Consider the following 24544-nt stretch of genomic DNA (forward strand, 5'->3'; position numbering starts at 1 on the left):
GTCCTCCATTTTGCCGGGGAGGGGCGCGCCTGAAAAACAGAAAAAACCGGAAGTGAGAGACGAGGCAAGATGGCGGTGTAAACAAAGAGTGTCTTGTTCGTCGGCTTCCCAGGCCCGTCACGTTGCCCGCATTCTCCACCACCTTGTGGCCGGGCGGGGAATAGCACGACAGAACAAGAGGTTTAGGTGAGCCCCGGAGGGTGCGTTTATTGACAATAGTGCAGAAGTGAAGGAGATAATACGGGGAAAGGGCGATGTGGCGTCTTCGGTGCTCGGTGTCTCGTGAATCCTTTGTCCCTTCGTGCTCTTTGGTGACTGTGGCCAGTGAGGGGTGAGTGCAGGAGCGTGCGGTCACCCCGAGTGAAAGCGGTCCAGGCTGGGTGCGGCCCAATCGTCACGGCGAGTCTGTGGAAGGAACGATAGAGAGAGACGGTAAGCGTTTCAGCTCTTTGGAGAAGCTTCTCACCCTTCTGTGCTTTGGGGCTCGTTTATAAAGCAGATCTCGCCGTGATCGATTGGTCCGTGTTGAGTGGTTGCAGGTGTTTCCGATGAGTTGCCAGGGCGACGCTGATTGTTCCTCGGGACTCCCGCCACAAATGTCTTTATGAATTTGTTTCCTAAAAACCTTCAAGACCAAAAATCATATCAAATCTGATAAAATCAGAGATCATAACAATAGTTATTATTTTTCTATATTGAAAATATGATATTACGTGTGTGTGTGTGTGTGTGTGTGTGTGTGTGTGTATATATATATATATATATATATATATATATATATATATATATATATATATATATATAACGACAACGTTCTGGTTTTAGTTAACTATACCTATATTAACCCTGGTAAAAATTTTAGCCCTAGCATGTATATTATTAACCCAGTTTAAGTGTTAAAAAACATTTTTTTGCGAACTGTGTTTGCGTTCACTTAACACCTGACCTTTGTGAATCAATAACAGAAATCAGCAAAAGATGAACGATGTGAGCCTCACTGACAAACCATCAAACAGGAATCATCTGAGACACAACACACAGTCTTTATTGTACTTAAATACATAGTCAAAAGCAAAAGTTCTCGAGATAAAATCTGGTAATATTTTACAGTAAATTTTTGAAATGTACCAAAAAAGTAGTAAATATATATTTCATATATACAGTGAATACATAACATAAACGGTTATACAGGAGACAGTTAAGAGTTGAATATAAGCAGAAAGTCATTACAAATCCTTAGCCCTGTGCTTCCGCTTTATTACCGCCAAGACGCTTCTCTGGACGTCAGGACTGCAAGACACATAGAAAAGTACATTGAGTGATGCTGTTGGGAAGTTCAGTCACGAGAAATACAAAAATACAACATCTGTGAGCTTTCAGACGCATGCACACAGCAGCCGAGAGAGAACAGAAAGAAGCCTCGAAACCCAGAGAAACGTCCAAATGTCATGAACCCTGAGTTTTAACACTCGCTAAATGGGCAACACACTGCCTCAGTCGTATAATGAATATGCCATATAGCACAAGGCATTGATAATGTGTGGGAATCTTGAATTTGATGTAATTTGTTCTTTGGAAATAGCAAATCCACAAAGAGACGTTCTAGCAGTCGTATTAACAGCTACAAACCAGAAACAATCAATTACTGGATAAACAATTACTAAAATATCAGATTTTGTCATTTATATGTTGTTCATACAAAGACAGTGTCGTAACGGGAACGTTTCCCCTCAGAATAATTCAGTTAGCGACTGGTCCAACTTTCAAAAAGTCCCATTTTTGTAATTGTCTGAAAGCATACGTTCTTAAAAATAAAGGCGCTCTAAAACGTTCTTCACAGCGATGCCATAGAAGAACCATTCTGGCTTTATTTCTCAAAACTGCAAGTTTATATCTCTCAATTCTGACTTATCTCGCAGTTCTGAGAAATAAAGTCAGAATTATGAGTTTATATCTCGCAATTCTAACTTTTTAACTCGCAGTTGTGTTTATATCACGCAGTTCGACTTTTTTTTTTTTGCTCGCAATTGCGACCTTCTCAGAATTCGTACTTTTTCCTCACAATTCTGACTATAACTCGCAATTCTGAGTTTATATCATGCAATTCTGACTTTTTTTCTCGCAATTGCGACTTTATTTGTCAGAACTGCAAGTTTATATCTCGCAATTCTAACTTATCTCGCAGTTCTGAGAAATAAAGTCAGAATTATGAGTTTATATCTCGCAATTCTAACTTTTTAACTCGCAGTTGTGTTCATATCACGCAGTTCGACTTTTTTTTTTTTGCTCGCAATTGCGACCTTCTCAGAATTCGTACTTTTTCCTCACAATTCTGACTATAACTCGCAATTTTGAGTTTATATCATGCAATTCTGACTTTTTTTCTCGCAATTGCGATTTTATTTGTCAGAACTGCAAGTTTATATCTCGCAATTCTGACTTTTTTTCTCGCAATTGCAACTTTATTTGTCAGAACTGCAAGTTTATATCTCGCAATTCTAACTTATCTCGCAGTTCTGAGAAATAAAGTCAGAATTATGAGTTTATATCTCGCAATTCTAACTTTTTAACTCGCAGTTGTGTTTATATCACGCAGTTCGACTTTTTTTTTTTTTGCTCGCAATTGCGACCTTCTCAGAATTCGTACTTTTTCCTCACAATTCTGACTATAACTCGCAATTCTGAGTTTATATCATGCAATTCTGACTTTTTTTCTCGCAATTGCGACTTTATTTGTCAGAACTGCAAGTTTATATCTCGCAATTCTGACTTTTTTTTCTTGCAATTGTAACTTTTTATCTCACAATTCTGGCTTTATTTATTAGAATTGCAAGTTTATATATTTTAAACCTCACTTTATAACTTGCAATTGTGTTTATATCTCGCAATTCTGACTTTTTTTTCTCGCAATTGTGACTTTATTTGTCAGAACTGCAAGTTTATATCTCACAATTCTGACTTTTTTTCTCGCAATTGTGACTTTATTTGTCAGAACTGCAAGTTTATATCTCGCAATTCTGACTTTTTTTCTCGCAATTGTGACTTTATTTGTCAGAACTGCAAGTTTATATCTCACAATTCTGACTTTTTTTCTCGCAATTGTGACTTTATTTGTCAGAACTGCAAGTTTATATCTCGCAATTCTGACTTTTTTTCTCGCAATTGTAACTTTTTATCTCACAATTCTGGCTTTATTTATTAGAATTGCAAGTTTATATATTTTAAATCTCACTTTATAACTCGCAATCGTGTTTATATCTCGCAATTCTGACTTTATTTATTAGAATTGCAAGTTTATATATTTTAAATCTCACTGTATAACTCGCAATTGTGTTTATATCTCACAAATCTGACTTTTTTTGCTTGCAATAGCAACTTTTTATCTTGCAATGTTGACTTTATTTCTCAGAATTGAAAAAGTCCCAGTTTTGTAAATGTCTGAAAGTATACGCTCTTAAAAATAAAGGTGCTTTAAACGGTTCTTTCACAGCGATGCCACAGAAGAACCATTCAGTCAAATGTTCTTTAAAGAACCATCTCTTTCTTACCTTTTTTTATACTACGGAGTCCTTGAATGCTTGAATCTGATTGGCTGACGAACGTTCTAACGGTGTGCATTATTTTCAGGGAAACGTAGGGAACGTAGTTCCAATCAGCTCTTGACCGCAGTACATGTCTATATCACTTCGCCACACGATTTCAGTTATTTCAAAGGTCCTTACAGCCCAAAACAGCACAATAACCAAAACTCACAATGACACTGGCCAAACTAATAAATACAGTAAACAATAGGATAAAAACGACAGATTATTTCCATGTTTTTGCCACAATATTACGTGTTATTATGTACGGAAAGCACATACTCTATTTCTCCTCTTACAGACGCGCACACATATAGTTAGGACACACGTTAGCAGACGCACTAATGTTGTTAGCGCTGCTCTGACGATTAACAACATAAACTACATGACATTTCTCACAAGCGAGGTAACAACGGCGTGGTCTTGAAGAAAATGAACTTAAAGTTTCACTGTTAGTAGACGATACTGCCAGTCACTTCCGAGAGACGCACAGATTTAAGGTAATTTACGAGCATAACCTCGTTCTCCGTCTCTTTCTGTCTGTCTGCTTGTCTGTCTAAACTTTAAATAAAACTTTATTTATCATTATTCACTGCATTAGTTTGCTATCAACGGCTGAAGCGTCCTTACTAGGTCTAAAATGACATTTTACAAATAGCAACGAAGGGTTGAATGAGCTGCGTGAGAAATTAATCATATTTACAATAGCGATGTAAGGACAAAAACAGGACGAATGTCTCGAAATATCTGATCGATGTCTTGAGGTGTGCTAACCGTAAGCGGAATAATTGACGAAGAATTCGACGATAATAATGCACACCCGAGGTGTAAGAATTCAACAGACCGTTGTCAATTATTCCTTACATAATCTGAAGAACCTTCTTTCGCCACAAAGAACCTTTTGTGAAACCGAAAGGTTCTTCAGATGTTAAAGGTTCTTTATGAAACCATTTAGACAAAAAGGTTCTTCTATGGCAGCCTGAAGCATCTTTATTTTTAAGAGTGTATGAGTACAGAAATAGCTCATATGTTCTGGTGGTTTACAATCAGACGCCATAGATGTGATGCTTAAAAATGACTTTTATGTACAGTGTTCACAATCTTTTACTAACATTCAGACTGTTTGGATCATTGTCCACTCGACACACTTAGACAAATAGTTGTTTAAGGAGACAAGAGGTATTCAGATCACACACAAAAGCCATCCCAAAGGGATAAATCGTGCAAAAATGAAGATTTGTCCCCATTTACTTGCTCTCATGATGTCTAAACCTTTATTACATAAAACACAAAAGGAGATATTTAGCAGAATGTTCACGCTGCTGGTTTTTCCATTCAAATGCATGGTAAACTGGGACTGGAATTATCATTCCTACAGATAAAATCATTCTTATTCTTTCTAAATTGAGAAAGAAGAATTATTTTGTATTCCCAAACATATTTCTGCATGTTTTTAGCTTTCTTTTTTCTAAAGATAAAACTTGAGATGTATTTACATTTCTGAAAAGACTTGTCTTTAAAATCACCAACTTGTCTAAAAATCCCCAAAGGTAAGGTGTTTAATGAACATATTGGGTTATTTGAATTTATATATTTATTTGAATACAATAAGACTAGCTGCACTGCCAGTCAAAAGTTTTTTAATGTCTCTTCTGCTCAGCAAGCCTGCATTTATTTGATTCAAAGTACAGCAAAAACAGTACAATTGTAAAATATTTTTACTATTTAAAATAACTTTTCTATTTAAAATATATTTTAAAATAATTTAATAATTAAATATTTTTAATAATTTATTCCTGTGATTTCAAAGCTGAATTTTCAGCATCATTACTCCAGCCTTTAGTGTCACATGATCCTTCAGAAATCAGTCTAATATGATGATTTGCTGTTCAAATAACATTAGTATTATTATCTTCAATATTTAAAACAGTTGAGTACATGTTTTTCAGGAAAGAAATTATAGAAATTAATAATTTTATTTAGCAAGGATGCTTTAAATGGATCAGAAGTGATGTTCAAGACATTTATAATGTTACAAAAATTTATATTTCAGATAAATGCTGTTCTTCTGAACTCTCTATTCATCAAAGAAACCTGAAAAAATTATACTCAGCTGTTTTCAACATAATAATAATAATAATAAATGTTTCTTGAAGAGCAAATCAGAAAATTATAATGATTTCTAGAGGATCATGTGACTGGAGTAATGATGCTAAAAATTCAGCTTTGAAATCACAGGAATAAATTACATTTTAAAATATATTCATATAGAAAACAGTTATTTAAATAGTAAATATATATATATATATATATATATATATATATATATATATATATATATATATATATATATAACAGTTTTTGCTGTATTTTGGATGAATTAAATGCAGATTGGTGAGCAAAAGAGACTTATATACATATAACTGTTATTAAAAATGCACATCAATAATTTAAACAATGATCGGTCATGATAATGCGTGAAATAACGTAAAAACACTACAAAAATGAGACTTAATTTCCAATTTTACAAATATGACGATTTTTGGCAGCGATTTAAAATATGCAGTGTATTTAAAAAAAGAGCTAAAGTTCATCAAAAAAACTAAACTTAATATTTTATTTTTTATTATGGAAAATCCTGATGTATTTTCGTTGTTTTTTTAAAACTAGATCAGTGAGTACCATCACGCAGAAGTTATCTTAAGAAATTTCTCAAGTAAGTTTTCGTAAATCCAGCCCCTGTCAAACTTAAAAACACAAAACAAAAACATAAAAGTGGCCAAAACGTTTTTCATAAAGGATTGTGTTATTTCCCCCAACTTGTTCAACAAATAATGCCATGCAATTAAATATCGCCTGTCAAGATTATTCTAAAACTTAGACTTTATCTTACGGTGTGTTCACACGGGGCGCAAGCGTCAACGCTTAACGGAAGGCGTGGCTGACGTTTATGGTCATAGCAGCGTCAGCCAATAAAATGCTGCTCTTGAACAAGATGAACGTGATTGGCTGCCGCCTGGCCACTGTATTTGCATAGAGCGATCTGATTGGCTGACGCGGCGCTTCACTGGCGTTGCTCGCGGCAGAAGTTGAAAATTTCTCAACTTCTGTCGCGAGCAACGCGAGTGAAGCGCCGCCGACGGATCCACAATTCCTTTCGGCAAAGCTTGACGTCACCCATTCAAAGTCAATGGGAAGCGTTGACGCTTGCGCCCCGTGTGAACACACCGTTAGATCTTGATAAATCCAGCCCTAGAGGCTGTCGAGCTCAAAAACAATGTTAAAGCATCATAAAAGTATCTAATGTGGCTTTTTACACAATATTTTAAGTTTATAAGTCTTCTAAAGAGCCAAACTTGTTATTAACCAATCATTTTCCCTTCAGCTCTCATCTGCACTTACGTATATTCAAACTTGTCACATACACTTCATCCAAATTTGACATTAATGATGATAAACGCGTCAAACCTATGCTCCAGCTCATCACAAAAGTCTGAGAAAACATTCCTGGTTGAAAAAGAGCAGCGTGAACATTCTTCAAAATATCTTATTTTATGTTTCACAGACGAAAAAGAGGAAAGCAAATGATAACCGAAATTTGTCTTTTTTGGGTGAACTATGCCTTTAATATCACACACACACAGCGTAAAGAAGAAAAAGGAAACACTGTAGAAGGAAACACTTTAGTTCATGTCAAACTCAAATCAAATTACATCTTCGTAAGCAAAAGTACCTCAGCGTTTTTAGCAGCTTGTCAAGATGTAATTTGAAAGCAACCCACTATCCCTTAGACTAAAGTGTTGAAGAGCACAGTGGTAACACTTTTTTTGAAAGGCACTACATATTGACTTCATAGCATTGTAATATACAACATCTATATTTACAGACAGAGTTAGCATATACTGTATATTATACAGTTTTAGTTTTGGATTGAACTATACGGTAATGTGGCGTAAATTAGTCGACGCAATGCCTTTCAGCTAAAGTGCTACAATAATCAGGCATGTTGATCAGAAGAGGGCGGTTAAGGAGGGCCACCATGCAGACACCTTCACCCAGAAAAGGACTGCCGCCATTGGGCATGTGGCAGCTGGGGTTGCGGGGCAGGCAGGGAAGCAGCAACAGCAGCATGTGTCACACATACACACCCTCGGGGTTCAGGCTGGACACCAGGGGGTGCTGTAGGTTGCGCAGGTGACCCAGGAACTGCTTGGCAGTGGGACGTGGGGGCGAATCTGTGGGAAAGATGGAGTAAAATGTACATAAGCAACAACGTAAGTCCATATAAACACACAAATATCTGTACCAGCCCTATAACAACCATATAACCATACTAATTTAGTAACCAATTTCGTGTGTGTTTGTTTGTGTGTGAGGCCATACCACTGTCTTTTTGTTTGTCCTGCTGTTGTTCAGTCGGGTCCAGTTGTTCTGGATGTTCATTGAGGTCTGTGTGGGGTTGAGCTTGTGTAGGCACGGCTCCAGCCTGCTGGATGAACTGTTGTAAATTACACTGTCTCAGCTCCTTATTCAACTCCTCCACTTCCTCCTGTTTATCCTACACACAGAGAGAACAGACACTCACAAACAGCCTGCTTACTGGAATAAAAAAAAAAAAAACAGTTTCCGAATACGAATTATTAAACACCATTTTTTGCATTGTAGTACAGTGCCTTGCAAAAGTATTCATACCCCTTCATTTTCTTCCAGGTTTTATGTTGCAGCCTTATGTTAAACTGCTTTAAATATATTTCCCCCCACATCAATCTGCACTCCATACACCATAATGACAAAGCGGAAAAAAAAACAGGTTTGTAACAAAATGTATTTAAAAACACAAAAACTGAAATGATTCCATTGCATAAGTATTCATACGCTTATCTGAGAAACTTGAGATTTAGCACAGAGGCATTCTTATCGCTTATAAATGTTGGAAATGTGGCAAATTCAATTGAATGAGTATGATTTGAAAAGGCACAAAACTTTCCAAGCTGAAAATGCATATCAGAGCAAAAACCAAACCTTGAGGTCAAATTAACTGCCTGTAGAGCTCTGAGACAGAACTGCGTCAAGGCACAGATCTCGGGAAGAGTTCAAAAGAAATTCTGCTGTGTTGAAGGCTCACAGAAGCATGTAGCCTCCATTATCCATAATGGAAGAAGTGTGGAACAACTAGGACTCTTTCTAGAGTTGGCCTCCTGGCCAAACTGAGCAATTGATGGAGAAGGGTTTTGGTTAGACTGGTGAACAAGAAGCTGATGGTCACTCTACTTGAGCTCCATGATCATATGTAGAGATGGGAGTAGCTTGCAGAAGGACAAACATTACTGCAACACTCCACCGATCTGGGCTTTATGGTGGTGTGGCCAAACTCAATCCTCTTCTCATTGAAGACACATGAAAACACACTTGGAACAAAGCACCTAAATAAATCTTGGATTGAAAGAAACAAGATTCTCTGGTCTGATGAAGCTCAATTCCAAGCATGTATGAAGGAAACCAGGCACTGCTCATCACCTGCAGAGTACCATCCCAACAGTAAAGTGTGCTGGTAGCAGCCTTACGCTGTGGGGCTGTTTTTTATCAGCAGGGACTAATGGACTCATCAGAGTAGAAGAAAAGCTCAACATAGCAGAATATAGAGATAGCCTTAATGAAAACCCAGTCCAAAGCATTCAGAACCTCAGAACGGGCAGGAGGTTCACCTTCCAACTGGACAATGGCCCTAAGCACACAGCAAGAGTGACTTATAGACAACTCTGTGAATGTCTTTGAGTGGCCCAGCTACAGTCTGGGCTTGAACCCAATCAAAGATTTCTGGAGAAACCTGAAGATGTCTGCCAGCCCCCATCCAAACTAACAGAGCTTGAGAGGTGAAGAGGTGAGGAGAAGAATGGCAGGTAATTGCCAAATGCAGGTGTAGAGGTGCTTCAACTAAGTACCACATTAAGGGTATACTTATGCAATGTACTCCTTTCAGATTAAACTGATGTTTAAAAAAAAGTTGTTTTTAATGCTTTAATCAATCTTCAATCAATCTTTTTATTGTGTGTGTTGTCTAAAAACAACATCATTAAAAACAATTTTGCTTCTTTTTGTTTTTTTCTTTATTGTAATTTCACCAATAGTCACAAGGGGGCGCCCTTGTTGTTTTAACAGCAACAACAGCCAAGGCAGTTAGTTGTGCCCTGCAGCTCTGATTACAGTAATCTTAGGATTTGTTCTCTATGGGTATGTTTGACACTTTTCTGGCTGTAGATTTAATTTGTTTAACAAGACAAGCCTAATTCAAATACAGACAAGTCAAGGGTAACCACAAAGTATGTGACTCAAGTAATCACCTGACTCTGAGTTGCAATTTGAAAACTATGATAATTCACCATGCTCTGTTGAAGGAGCAGCCTAATTTTCATGCATGACTTGTCTAAGGGAATAGATTCTGATTATATAAGATCCGGTTAGTCATGGTTGATCTCCTTGCTTTCTGGAAGAACACATAAGGAAGGCTTTTGAGTGGCACTGTGGTATGAAGTAGTTCAGATCATTTTCACAGACACAGTCTTTGATTTAAATCACCGGAATACTAAAATATTGAAATGCTGTTATAAAACTGAGGCTGGTGCATAATTATGTACAGTCTGAAATTCATCCATGCTTAGCAGGAAAAGAAACTCATTATTTAATAGGTATACGCCTTTATTTTGTCCTTTCAAGGCATAAAATGCACAGGGAATAAAAGAAATGTATGCGTGTCCAAATAAAAACATTTGTCAAAATTCACAAGTTCTGAGTGTGAACTAATTTTAAGAGTTCCTTTGTTCACTTTCAAATTTTCAGTTCAGAGAGGACCGTAATACCCTCCAGCATCTGCAGCCAACAGCTACAAGCCTCTCTCTAGAGCCATGCCCTCTCTGCTTACCTTCAGCAGAGTCTCCGCCCTCCCCAAAGCCTTCTCAAGCTCTAAAAGCTCCGCCTCCAATTCCTCCCCCTGCTTTTGTCGACTTTGAAGATCTGCCTCGACTAGCTCCAAAGAGTCTTTTGAATCGGACTGGGTGGGCAAGATGTCCACCTGTAGCATTTCTCTCTGAATGTCCTGCTCAAGCTGCATGGCGCGAGTGTTGAATTCGTGCAACTTTTGCCCACAGTCATCCAGTTTAGCATGCAGCTCTCCTAGCCGCCGTTTCATCCCACGCTCCCTTTCAGTCTCTATCCTTAGTTCCTCCTCCCAAAACTCCTCGTCCACCAACTCCTGCTGGTTCGCCCACAGGGTCTTCTCCAAAGCCTCCATCTCTGCCTGCAGAGATGACTCATCAGCAGACGACTGTTCCCAAGTCTCGCATTCCTTGTCCACAGCCAGCACCTGACACTCAAGGGCACATAGCTGCTCCCGCTGCTGGAGAACATGCCGAAACACCTCCTCTTTAGATGGCCCTGGAAGGTATTGCGTGTGCGGAACTGGGGATGCCCTCTGTTCAGGAGAGGGTGTTTTACGGAAGTCCTTTGTTTTTATACGGGGAGAATTGGAAGGGCCCAAGTTGAAGGTCAAAGATTTCTTCGGCAGTCCTCGTTTAAGTTCTGACGTGGAAGGCTTGGAGTGAGGGAGGGTCCGGTTGTGCGGACTTTGTTCATCACTGCTACTGGGACCAGTCCGCCGCAGGAAGAACTGCACCTCGCTACTGTGTTGGCCCAGTTTGGCCAAGGACTCCAGTGGGCGCTCATTGGCCAGAAGTTGGCGCTCAGTGTCCCTCAGTCTCTGAATGAGAACGTAACGACCCGTCTGGCCTGTAGAGAGCAAAGGGGTAGTCAGAGTTTAAAAGTATGCTTTATGTTATCTCTACTCTTATTATGTGGACAATTCCCCTGGATCTAGGCCAGGGGTAGGCAAGTTCGAGCCACAGTCCTGCAAAGTTCAGCTCCAACCTTAATCAAACCTGAACAAGCTGATCAATGACTTTAGGACAGGGGTGTCTAACCCTGTTCCTGGAGATCTACCAACCTGCTGACTTTAGCTCCAGCCCTACTCCAACGCTGCTGTCTGTAATTATCAAGTGCTACCTAAGAGATTAATTAGCTGGTTCAGGTGTGTTTGATCAGGGTTGGAGCTGAACTTTGTAGGATGGTAGATCTCCAGGAACAGGGTTGGACACCCCTGCTTTAGGATTACTAAGGCTATAGACCAGAGCAGTGTTTCTCAACTCCAGTCCTCGGGACCCACTGCTCTGCACATTTTGTATGTCTTCCTCATTTAAGGCACCTGATTTTGATCATCAGCTCATTAGTAGAAAGATTCATGAACTGAACTGAGTGTGTCAGACTCAGAAACATACAAAATGTGCAGAGCAGTGGGTCCCGAGGACTGGAGTTGAGAAACACTGGACCAGAGGTATTCAACCCTGTTCCTATTGACCCACTATCCTAAAGAATTTAGCTACAACCCTAATCAAACACACCTGAAGCAGACAATCAAGCTCCTCAAAACTGCTTAAGAACTGCAGGCAGGTGTGCTGAAGCAGGTTGGAAATAAACTTTCCAGGAGAGTGGGTCCCAAGGAGTTGAAGACCTCTGCTATAGACAGGGTTTTTTTTCACAGTTGGAGCTAAACTCTGCAGGAATGTGTCTCTCTAGGACCGAACCTGCCTACCCCTGATCTAGCGGAAATGTTCTAAGGTTACTTCAAGTGTCATATTGAAGGCCGTTATGGCAAGGGCTCATGGACCACCACTTCGTGGGGCTCTAATCTACAACCTATTGGTTACTAGTCCAGATCTTCAAACATCTAACCCAGATCTGGCTCTGCAGGGACACTTCCCTGCAGAGTTGAACTCAAACCCTGTCATTTTTTGTAGCTCTGAAGACATTGATAAGCTTGCTAAGACTCTGTAAGGCAATGACCCTTCAGGCCAAATTTGAGAAACCTTGCAGTCTAGCCTCACCTAAAGTTCCTTCTCAAAGGTACTTACCAATGGCTTGGGCGAGTGCAATGACTACGTCCTGACATGATGTCTCTTCTGACAGGCCGCAAACCACTCGTACAACTCCATCCACCCAAACTTTCAGCTCCATCAGAAACACTGAACACAGATCAGCTTACATCAGCAATGCATGGTAATGTCTGAATTCTGAAACGACAAAACAGCAATATTGACAATGTGTCTTCACAGTCTGAAAAAAAGATTACATTGAAGTTCTTCAAATATTTTAAACTTGACATAGCATCTTAAAAAAGTGATGGTACAAGCGTACAAGATATAAGGTAATGGCTGAAGACATTCATGTGACAGACAAATAGTTAACCAAATAGTATACAAGAATCCCTGGTCCCAACTTTAGGTACTCAAGTACTTAGTGAAAATCATCTATGGAGTTCAGAACTTGAGTGAACAAAATGACTAAACTGTCCATCTTGAGTCTAAACCTCTCAAATAAGGTCCAAAATACATCAATGAAGAAAACTCAAGCTATTTTCTACTTTAGTTGTTTTTACCTGAGTCCTCAAACCCTTCTGGATTTCTAGCCATGAGACATGAAATTGTGATTGAACATCAGGTCCAGTGGGTAAGCAAGTTTCAAGAGTTATTATTAGCAGGAGGTTGATGGACTCATAACTCTGCTCCAATTAAATGCACTGCTGGCTCTCTTCAAAGGCGTTTCAGCAGATGAATGCTTAGGGGAACAGACAGGCAGAACGTAGTTGTTCAGAGACTGCTTGTGCTTGCATGTGTGTCTGACTCCAATTTGAAGCCCCACAGCAGGAACAGATAGAGCTGCTCAGGTAAGGTGTAGTATCCAAATGCTTCAGCCATGCAGATATTGAACGAACTGCTGATTGTGAGATTAATATAAGCGAGACATGTTGGCTCTGTGCAGTCTGACTGCTGCATAGTATACCCTTTGTGAGGAAATTCTATGGTAAAGTCTACCGCGTTAACTTATGAAAACATTTAACAGCAGCACTAAGCTACTAAGTAGACCGTTTAGCAGCTGCCAAGTGCCCACTGATGAATGCTCTATCTCCAGGCCTTTAAGTCATATTTAAAAGAGAATGAAGAGAGAGAAGTAAAAATTTTTCTCAGGGTCATATTTTGCCCTGTCCTAAGTTCATTTCTGAAAGCAGTCACTTGGCATTTGAGCCATCTAAATAAATAATTAGAAGCCACCCTGAGAACACCTACATGTATGAGTCGTTTGATATTTAGGCCACAAACAGAGTTTGTACAATTTCCGACAACACAGATTACAAAACCTAGTGGCACAGCACTTCTGATATTAAACCTCAAATTTCTGACTTTTTCCCTAGCAATTTTTACTTTTTTCCAAGGAATTCTCACTTTTAACTTTGCAATTCTGACTTTTTACTAGGAATCCTGATTTTAAACCTTGCAATTCTGACCTTTTCCCTACGAATTCTGATTTTAAACCTCGCAATTCTGATTTTTTCCCCATAGGAATTATCACTTTAAACCCCACAATTCTGACTGTTTTCCCTAGAAATTCAGATTTTAAACCTTGAAATTCAGATTTTTTTTACTCAAGGAATTCTGACTTTTTTTCTAGGGAACTCAGATCTTAAACCTCTCAATTCTGACTTTTTTTCCAGGAATTCTGATTTTAAACCTCACAATTCTGACTATTTTCCTAGAAATTCTCACTTTAAACCTCACAATTCTGACAATTTTCCCTAGGTTTTCAGATTTTTTAAAACTCACAATTCTGACTTTTTTCTCCTAGTAATTCTGATTTTAAACCTCACAATTCCTAAATTTTCCCGAGGAATTGTGATTTTAAACCCTGCATTTCTGACTTTTTTCCCCTAAGAATTGTGATTTTTAACCTCACAATTCTGACTTTTCCTTAGAAATTGTGATTTTAAACCTCGGAATTCTGACTATTTTCCTAGGAAAACTAATTTTAAACCTCGCAATTCTAACATTTTCCCCTAGGAATTCTGACTTTTCCTTAGAAATTGTGATTTTAAAGCTCGGAATTCTGACTGTTCCTAGGAATTTTCCCTTTAAACCTCACAATTCTAACATTTTCCCCTAGGATTCTGATTTTAAACCTCACAATTCTGACTTTTTCCCCCAGGAATTCACACTTTAAACCTTGCCATTCTGACTTTTTCCATAGGAATTCTCATTTTAAACCTCATAATTTTGACTATTTTCTTAGGAATTTTCACTTTAAACCTCACAATTCTGACTTTTCCCCCAGGAATTCTCACTTTAAACCTTGAAATTCTGACTTTTCCCCCCTCAGGAACTATAATTTTAAACCTCACACTTCTTTTTTCCTAGGAATTCTGATTTTATATCTCACAATTTTGACTTTTTTCCTGGGAATTCTGATTTTTAAACTCAATTCTGATCAACCTTGAATCTTCTAAAGTTCAATGTCCGTTTTCTTTCCACCTGCTCCTGTAAGCCTCTTGATCTATTGTTTTTCTGTTCTCAAAAACTCTCAAACAGTGCTGGCCAACTCTAAAGCATTCTTCCGTCTTATTCCTATCCCTACTGAAGCGGAGGAATGCTACCTTGTTGGCCCGCGTGCAGCATAGAGCGGAGAGTAAAACAAATCTTCTTTTGTCTCCTGTACCTCGAATGGGCTCAATCTTACTAAATCAAGTCCGTGGCCTCAGGGTACACTTCTCAACACAGCCCGCGGTTACCATGACAACAAAGTACTAGACATGAAAGATGAATCGCAGAGGAATCAACAGGTGCCAGACGCATTGGGCTAGTCGGAGTTTAGACTTAATTTCACTGGATTCGTGTTCGAACAGAAAAATATATATTTTAGCAATGCAACTTGACTCACAGCAGGCTTGTGTTTGAGATGAGGGTGGATCGCTGTCACTTGGATCCATTTCTCACATACAATCACTCGCACATGTCCAGACCCACTGCTTCAGAAATGCAGACCCAACCCAGACGCATCTAAAACTTCCCTGTCTCCTCCCTTCTGAGCATGTCCTCTGAAAGCTATGATTACTGGAATTATCCCATTCCTCTCTCTCATCATCCTCTTTATGTTTTGCGGGCTGTTGGGAATACATTTCGAAAAACAAGCGCACTGTTATTGTGCAGGCGTGGTGCTTTCTCTTAATGCTAGCAGATGTTATTAGCCAGTAGTTCTTATTAAAACAACTACTGTGCAATGTCACCATACATAAACCATTGTAAATGTATTAGAAAGAAAGAGGAGTGATCCTCCAAAGACAGAGAGAGAGAAGTTTCACACCAGAACAATCACACATCTGTAGAATGTAGCATGTAAACGTCATCTAGCACCTCAAGGGAGGAGAGATACACTCTCTGTTAGCAATTCAGCTGTTTAATACATAAGTGCAAAAGGCAATACTCAACTTTCTACTTTATGAGCATGTCTATTGCTTTATCTATTGAAGTACTCAATTTCAACAGACATGAATGATACCTTGTCATGTTTGGTTCGATTAAAACGAATCCTGGTGCGATTGCTCGGTTAGTGCGGTTCGTTTGAGTAAGTGTAAACACTGCCAACACAGATTACAAAACCTAGTGGTACAGAACTTGTGATTTTAAACCTCGAAATTCTGACATTTTTACCCTAGCAATTCTGACTTTTTTTCCAAGGAATTCTGATTTTAAATCTTGCAATTCTGACCTGTTTCCTACAAATTCTGATTTTAAATTTTCATTGTAAACCCCGCAATTCTGACTGTATCCACTAGAAATTCAGATTTTAAACCTACAATTTTTTTTTTCTCAAGGAATTTTTAATTTAGACCTTGCAATTCTGACTTTTTTTCTAAGGAATTCAGATTTTAAACCTCTCAATTCTGACTTTTTTCCCAGGAATTATTATTTTAAACCTCACAATTCTGACTATTTTCCTAGGAATTCTCACTTTAAACCTCACAATTCTGACTTTTTTTTTTTTTCACAGGAATTTTCCCTTTAAACATCACCATTCTGACTGTTTTCCCTAGAAATTTAGATTTTAAACCTTGAAATTCAGATTTATTTTCCTCAAGGAATTCTTATTTTAGACCTTGCAATTCTGACTTTTTTTTCTAGTTAATTCAGATCTTAAACCTCTCAATTCTGACGTTTTCCCCAGGAATTATGATTTTAAGCCTCACAATTCTGACTATTTTCCTAGGAATTCTCACTTTAAACCTCACAATTCTGACTTTTTTTTTTCATAGGAATTTTCCCTTTAAACGTCACCATTCTGACTGTTTTCCCTAGAAATTCAGATTTAAAACCTTGAAATTCAGATTTTTTCCCTCAAGGAATTCTTATTTTTAGACCCTGCAATTCTGACTTTGTTTTCTAGTTAATTCAGATCTTAAACCTCTCATTTCTGACTTTTTTTTCCTAGGGAATTCAGATCTTAAACCTCTGAATTCTGACTTTTTCCCCAGGAATTATGATTTTAAACCTCACAATTCTCACTATTTTCCTAGGAATTCTCACTTTAAACTTCGGAATTCTGACATTTTTCCTTAGGAATTCTCATTTTAGACTTTGCAAAAAGATGGACCTCTGTCCGCTTCCAAATGAACTCTGGTGCAGTTCGAATGAAATATGAATGCAACACGGACCAAATACGTCTAAACGAACCAAAAACAGGAAGTAATGACAAGATGCGACACTATGCGACGAAGTGATTTCACGAAGGGAACAAGCGGTGTATCCAAAACAAAACAAGCAGAGATTAAACGTAGAGCAACGAGGAGGTAAAGTGCCTTTTATGAGATCTTTTATGAGATCTTTGAACGTATCACTATGCCTTTAGGTTCGGTATCTTCACGTTCGCTGTCAAAAATGCCATTGTGAGCCCTAAGCGGACTAGGACCAAATGTATCGTTTTCCTTTTTGGTCCGGACTAAATGAACCAAACAAACCGAACTACAAGTGTGAACACACCCTTAAACTGCACATGTGCTAATATTTTCCAAACATCCAGATTTATGTTTTTTGCCTAGAATACTTAACACCCTAAAAACCACCTAGCAACTCTCCAGATCACCCAGTCTGAGACTTTTACGGCAAAATTACTTGTGTTTATTTTGGAACCCACACAAAAGGCTATTTGTATCACATGCAGTACAGCCATTGTTTTCTGTTGCAGCTGTTGAGGTGTATATATCCCATGGTGCATGTCATCTTCAGCCCCCATATATATACAAAACAACTGCTCTTTCTTAAAAAAATACCTAAGTGAGAACACATCTGTACCCTACTCTGCCACAAACACATGGCCTAACATGTCTGATGTTCTGCAGCTTTAACAAACAAAAACACTGTAAAATCCAAGGGCAGGGTGGGACGACGCTCTCTGTCAGCTGTAGCGTGCCTCTGATTTAATGTTTCCTCAGCAGTTGATCACTGAATGAATGCGGTGCTGAGAAAGCAGAGAGATTGTGTTGTGGACTGTCTGGTGGGTGTGAGGAAAGAATTATTACTGTCTCTACTCATTATGGCTCAAAGGTGATTTATACGGATGACATTTTCACTCCGCAGCAGCGATGCATCAGCAAGATCTCTGGCTAAGGGTGTTTCATGTATATAACAACAAATAAGTGGTCAAACCCATTCAAAGTATGGACACTAAAGGCCATGTTTGGATAATCTTTTCTGTCAAGTTTAGGTCTGTAATTGTAATTATTAAAAATATTTGATGTTTTCGTAGAATTTCGTAGGTCGATACAGATTACACCCGGAAAGAAAATCTATCATAACTATGCTGATAATAAAACTAACATCATGTGTGTGCTGTACACATATCCTTTGTTACACAGTGTGCCCACTTTTCTATCAAAATAACCACCAAACAACTCCAGGCAAGTCCTGAACATGCCCCCCACAAACAACATCACAGGTGAGCCAGCCGGTGGTTCGCATTTTTGTATGCATTTCCTCTCTTTGATTGACTGATTAGCCTTTTTTGAACACACATGCACCTATAAACGTGTCACTGCTTTCACGCATGAATTGCAGCCGGATCCACGTGCATTAAGCGCTTTCATCCACAACCTCAACAGACATTCTTCCATAATGGCCTTGTTGCCAGCAACAAATGCAAAAACTGGATGTAGTCTATAATTGTGCCATTTGCCTGATTTACTGATGCAGGTGGATGTGTTTAAAGTGAACATGAAAAAAAAATATATTTACTTAATACATACTTCTGGTTTTATGGTTAACAATTCTGCTCCAGATTTGTTCTCATAGAATATTTTCTTTCACTCTGAAATAAGTTGAATTATTGAAACAAATGTTTTGGGAATTGTGTTCTGTTGATGTATGCCATAGTCGGTCGTGTTTCATAGAAATAAACAATTTACAGTACCATTAATGTAGCAGATATGAATTTGAGACAAACAATGTCAGTTTACATCTCGCAATTCTGACTTTCTAACACACAATTCAGAAACTCACAATTCTGGAAAAAGAAATCGGAATTTTGAGTTTTATCTTTCAATTGTGGGTGGATATCACACAATACTGACTTTTGAACTCACAACTGAGAGTTTATATCTCACAATTTCTCTCAAAATTGCGAGAAAAAAGTCAGAATTGTAAGCTTTTATTTTTTTAAAGTCAGAAGTGAGAGATATAAACTCGCATTTGTGAGAAAAAAGAATTGCAAGCTTTTTATTTTGCAATTCTGACTATTTCGTACAATTGGGAGATTATATTCTGCAATTCTGACTTTAACTCAAAATTGTGAATTTGTGAATCTCCCAATTCTGAGAAAAAATTCAGAATTCTGAGTTTGTATCACACAATTCTAAGAAAAAAAAGTCAGAATTACGAGCAATTTCAAAATTCTGACTTTATTTTGTGCAATTGTAAGTTTATATCAAAGTTTTGAGAAAAAAAGTTAAAATTGCGAGAAAAAAGTCAGAACTGCAAGATACAAACTCGCATTGCAACTTCACAATTCTGACTTTTTTTCTTGCAATTGCGAGTTTCTGAGGAAAAAAGTCAGAATTGTGAGGAAAACGTCAGAATTGCGTTTTTATCTCACAATTCCGACTTAATTTCTCACAATTGCGAGTTTATATCTCACAATTTTGAGAAAAAAGTCAGAATTGCAAGTTTTTATCTCGCAATTCTTACTTAATTTCTCACAATTGCGAGTTTATATCAGATTTCTAAAAAAAAAAGTCAGAATTGTGAAAAAAAAGTCAGAATTGCAAGATACAAACTCGCATTGCAACTTCACAATTCTGACTTTTTTTCTTGCAATTGCGAGTTTCTGAGGAAAAAAGTCAGAATTGTGAGGAAAACGTCAGAATTGCGTTTTTATCTCACAATTCCGACTTAATTTCTCACAATTGCGAGTTTATATCTCACAATTTTGAGAAAAAAGTCAGAATTGCAAGTTTTTATCTCGCAATTCTTACTTAATTTCTCACAATTGCGAGTTTATATCAGATTTCTAAAAAAAAAAGTCAGAATTGTGAAAAAAAAGTCAGAATTGCAAGATACAAACTCGCATTGCAACTTCACAATTCTGACTTTTTTTCTTGCAATTGCGAGTTTCTGAGGAAAAAAGTCAGAATTGTGAGAAAAACGTCAGAATTGCGTTTTTATATCACAATTCCGACTTAATTTCTCACAATTGCGAGTTTATATCTCACAATTTTGAGAAAAAAGTCAGAATTGCAAGTTATCTCGCAATTCTTACTTAATTTCTCACAATTGCGAGTTTATATCAGATTTCTAAAAAAAAAGTCAGAATTGCGAAAAAAAAAAGTCAGAATTGTGAGTTATTTAAAAAAAAAAAAGACTTTTTCTTGCAATTCTGACTTTATTGTGTGTCATTTGGAGATTATATCATGCAATTCTGACCTTACCTCGCAATTGTAAATTTATATCTCACAACTCTGAGAAAAAAGTCAGAATTGCGAGAAAACGTCAGAACTACAAGTTGTCAGAATTGTGAGTTATTTTTAAAAAGTCAGAATTGTAAGATGAAAAAAAATCGCATTTGCGAGAAATTCTGACTTTATTTTGCGCAATTGGGAGTTTATATCACAATTCTAAGAAAAAAAAATCTGAATTGTGAGAAAATGTCAGAACTACGAGAAAAAAGTCAGAACTGTGAGTTTTTTTTTAAGTCAAAACTGCGAGATACAAAAATCGCATTTGCGAGATAAAAACGTGCAATTCTGACTTTATTTCGTGTCAATGGGAGTTTATATTTCGCAATTCCGAAAAGTCAGAACTGCCAGTTTGCATCATGCAATTGTAAGAAAAATATTCAAAACTGTAAGTCGCAATTACCTTTTTTAAACATTTTTATACACTGGCGGAAACGGGCTTCCATATAATACTGTGTTCTAACAAAAATGTGTAAAATATTCTTCTTAATAAATGTACTTCATCACTCTGATTTGTTTGAACAAATTAGTTTAGGTAAATTTACAAATTAGTTTATTAATTAGTTTTAGCACCAATTGGTTTGGTCAATTCTGAAAAGTTTTTTCAATTAATTAGAGTCACTGCACTGCTGTAAGGCATATTACTTTTGAAAATATCGCTAGTTTTTGAGTCAGATAAACAGCTCCCACTGCAAAAAAATAAAATAATAAATAAAATAAAACATATATCATAGTATTTATTTATTTACTTCTACTTCAGTCGTTTGTAATTTACTGTCAAAGAATAAATATAAGATTTCTAAAAAATATTTTTGCTCACAATTTCTACCTGATAAAATATTTTAGAGCTTAACATAACAAAAAATATGTACATTTTTTTATTTAAAAAAAAAAAAGTATTACTTTGGATCAATTTTCTGAGATTTTCTATATATATATTAGTTTATATGTATATAATTCATAAAAATACCTTTATCTTCAGCCGTTTTATAATATTTTAGAACATTTTAAGTCCACGTGAGGCACCCTGATTGAGAACTATCCTGAAATCCCATTAATTATGATAAAATATGATAAATGACAAATTCTTAACCAATTCTCAATCATTTGTATATCTTAAAATATTGTTTATTAGTCTAACTCCAATCAGAATTAGGCTCAGACTAACCAAAAGGTTATTACCTTCCTTTACACTTTTTTGTTCAATGCATCGTCCTTTTCCGACCACATGAATGCTAGAAGTGTGACCCTTTGCCTTTAAACAGAGGAATGCTGAGGGCACCAAAAGTGACCAGGCTTCACCTCAAACCTAAACAAAGGCAGCTTGGGAAAACAAAAGAGGCTGTCTCCACTCGCAGCCCAAAAAATCCCAATCTTGGCTTTGACAAGTGGGATAAACACAGAGTGAGAGAGCCTGCAAGTGTGTGGGCAAGCATTTTTGTCAAGCCTCCAATGGGAAGTTGCATTTTGAACTTCGCAAAAAGATCGCAAATTAAGGCCAAACACCATCTGGAAGTGCAACCACAAGAATCTGTCAGACGTTAAGTATAAGGCATGGGTTGCAAATCTCAGTCTAAAAGACAGGTGGGCGGTTTTCACTTCTCATGAGAGAAACCGTCCAGGTGTAAGCGGACCATGAGGGAAACCAGCTTTGAAGCATTACTTCCTCTTGTGTGGAGCTTTGCTTTTCGTCATAACCAATTAAATGTGTTTTTCCACTGAGGAAATGAAATAAGGAGTATCTGTTTAGCCAGTGTATGCGTCGCCTTTACAGCCTGCTTGCGTGCAGCATGAGACTTCAGGTTCGTGAGTTATTTAATACTCTGTTGCACGCCTGCTGCGCTAAATAATTTAAAACCCTGTTCTGCACTTTCTATAATGTTGCATTCTGTTCCCCATTTATCGAAATGATGAATATCAAAGCCTGAGGTGTAAAAGACTGATTGCCAACAAAGGAAGTCCTGAGGCTTTGGCCTATTTTCAATGCAAGGCAGAACAGGTGCACCTACTGCGAGCGGCTATATTAAAACAAGAGCAAACTCCCTTGTGGTCAGACTGTAAAGAAGTGGAGATTTTTTTAACAGGTGCACAAACTGTACATCCACCATCAAATTCCTTCTGATGAGAAACTTCTTGAAGTCCACATGAATTTAAAGTTGACCCAGTTTACTTTGAAAATATAAAAAAGTTTGTCTTCGGAATCTGTATGTGATGAAATTTTACTAGGGATGATGGTTGACTAGTCAAGTAGTAGCTCTCTAAAGATGAAATGATTAATATTATTAAATGTAATTTGAATATTTTTAAATATACTTCATATTTTAGAAGGACTAAAATAGAGCTCCAGAAGGAAAAACCATGCATTAAGAGCTGGGGGGTGAAAACTTTTGCCTAAATACCATATTTTTTTCATTTCGAACTGCCCTTCAGATGCTATAGAAGACACATGTTTCCCAATAGACAAAATAAGTTCAATTTACCCTGATCTTCAAATTCCTCTGGCTCTTAAAGGTCCCATATTGTACACATTTCTGGAGGTTTATTTTAGCTGTTGATGTCCTTAAGAATATATATTTGCGGTATAAGTGCCAAAATCCATCTCAATATATTTTTACAGCTCCTTTTTTTAGGAGCTCTGTCAAGAACAGGTCGATTTTGGCCCATCTAATTAATATTCATGAGCCTCTCTTCTGATTGGCCTGTTGTTTTCTGAGTGACGCACGGCCAGGCCAATCACAGGTAACTACGGTCATGTATGCTGTAAGCGAGCTCAGAGCCATAGAGAGAGCCTAGCCTGCTGATACTCAACAGGATATTTTAGAATGATCATTAATGTTTTTTCTTTTTCAAACACCGAATGCAGTAAGCTACATAACTGTTGCTTTAGTAAAGCCCCTTTCACAATGCGCGCTGATTCTGGAAAATTACGGGAACGAGCGCTGTGTGAACAAAAGTCAGAACCATAAAGGCAGTGTTTTAGTGATGATGCACGTTACCCTGCGACTCTTCACGATGAAAAAATACGTGCAAAGTGGAATGAAGCAGCGATCAGGCAGCTCCTCACTATCAGCGCTGAAGCACAGTTTGTTCAGGTTAGTTTCAGTTTAGTTAAACGTACGCGTCGCATTACATCTCACATCCAAACGTCACATGTCTTTATGGGTTGTGTGTAAAGCACGCACAGATTCCGGAAAACAACTGTGAATGAACCAAATCAAACAATTCCGGAACAAATCATGGGACACATTATCCGTGTATTTACCGGAATCGCTGTATGAAAGAGGCTGAAGTTGACGTGCCACTGGTCTCTTATATTAACTTTGTTCGGAAGCCTGTGCAATGATGTAGTTTCGACATCTATCGACTGAACAGGGTTTTCTCGACTTGTTTTTGTGTTGTTGTTGCTTAGCAATGTTATGGACGCGATGTTGTCTGGGTTTGACAAAAGGAGGGTGGGATGTGATTGGTGCTCAGGGTGGTGACTGAAGGCGGTGACTTGAGTCGATCGGACGTCACATCTGTACGGAAGTCACAGCTGCTCGTGAAAATGAACAGCTACTTTAAGCAGGCTGTGTGCAGTTTACTGTGGATTGACTGTTTTGAAACTCATATGGTAGTTACATATCCCCTAGACCTCAGTTATCATGAAAAAAGCCAGGAAATTTCGATTTTGACAATATGGGACCTTTAAATGCTTCCACACTGCCAACATGTTTGCTGCATTAGTACACGCCTCTATTTGATCACGTCATTGTTCGGTATAATATATTCGGCCTTTTCGCTTATTCCCCGAAAGAGCTTTTTTTTTGCTATTTTTGGCCAAATAATTTTAGTGGCATTCGGTGCATCCTACACACAGTGTCATTCTAGTCGTCTGGTGCGAGTTCACATCTATTCGCATCTTTGCATTGACTTCATCTAATCTACTCACTTGAATAATTCAGTTTGCTTTTTGCTTATTCACGCCTGTCAACAATGAAGTTCCAGATAATTACTATCATACAAATTTTCCATCATTATACATAATTGATTTGTTTGTGAGGATTTTGATAGCTTGGTGTAATAAAGTTATAGTTCTTTAGAGTAT

The 24544-nt window shown here is 37.7% G+C and overlaps 1 protein-coding gene across 1 annotated transcript in view; it reads right to left on the reverse strand.

Annotated features, from left to right (window-relative positions):
* Positions 1-1024: 1024 nt before the first annotated feature.
* rassf7a (Ras association domain family member 7a) overlaps positions 1025-24544 on the reverse strand; it is a 38002-nt gene continuing 14482 nt past the window's right edge. The window contains exons 2-6 of the mRNA XM_073831502.1: positions 12542-12700; positions 10501-11363; positions 7965-8139; positions 7730-7816; positions 1025-1290 (exon numbers count right to left, since the gene is read on the reverse strand). Of these exons, the coding sequence (XP_073687603.1) occupies positions 1259-1290; positions 7730-7816; positions 7965-8139; positions 10501-11363; positions 12542-12644 (1260 nt within the window). The 5' untranslated portion in view covers positions 12645-12700 and the 3' untranslated portion in view covers positions 1025-1258. The remainder of the gene's footprint in view (positions 1291-7729; positions 7817-7964; positions 8140-10500; positions 11364-12541; positions 12701-24544) is intronic.

Source organism: Garra rufa, chromosome 25 (assembly GCF_049309525.1).
Source record: "Garra rufa chromosome 25, GarRuf1.0, whole genome shotgun sequence".
In the NCBI taxonomy this organism is placed as follows: domain Eukaryota; kingdom Metazoa; phylum Chordata; class Actinopteri; order Cypriniformes; family Cyprinidae; genus Garra; species Garra rufa.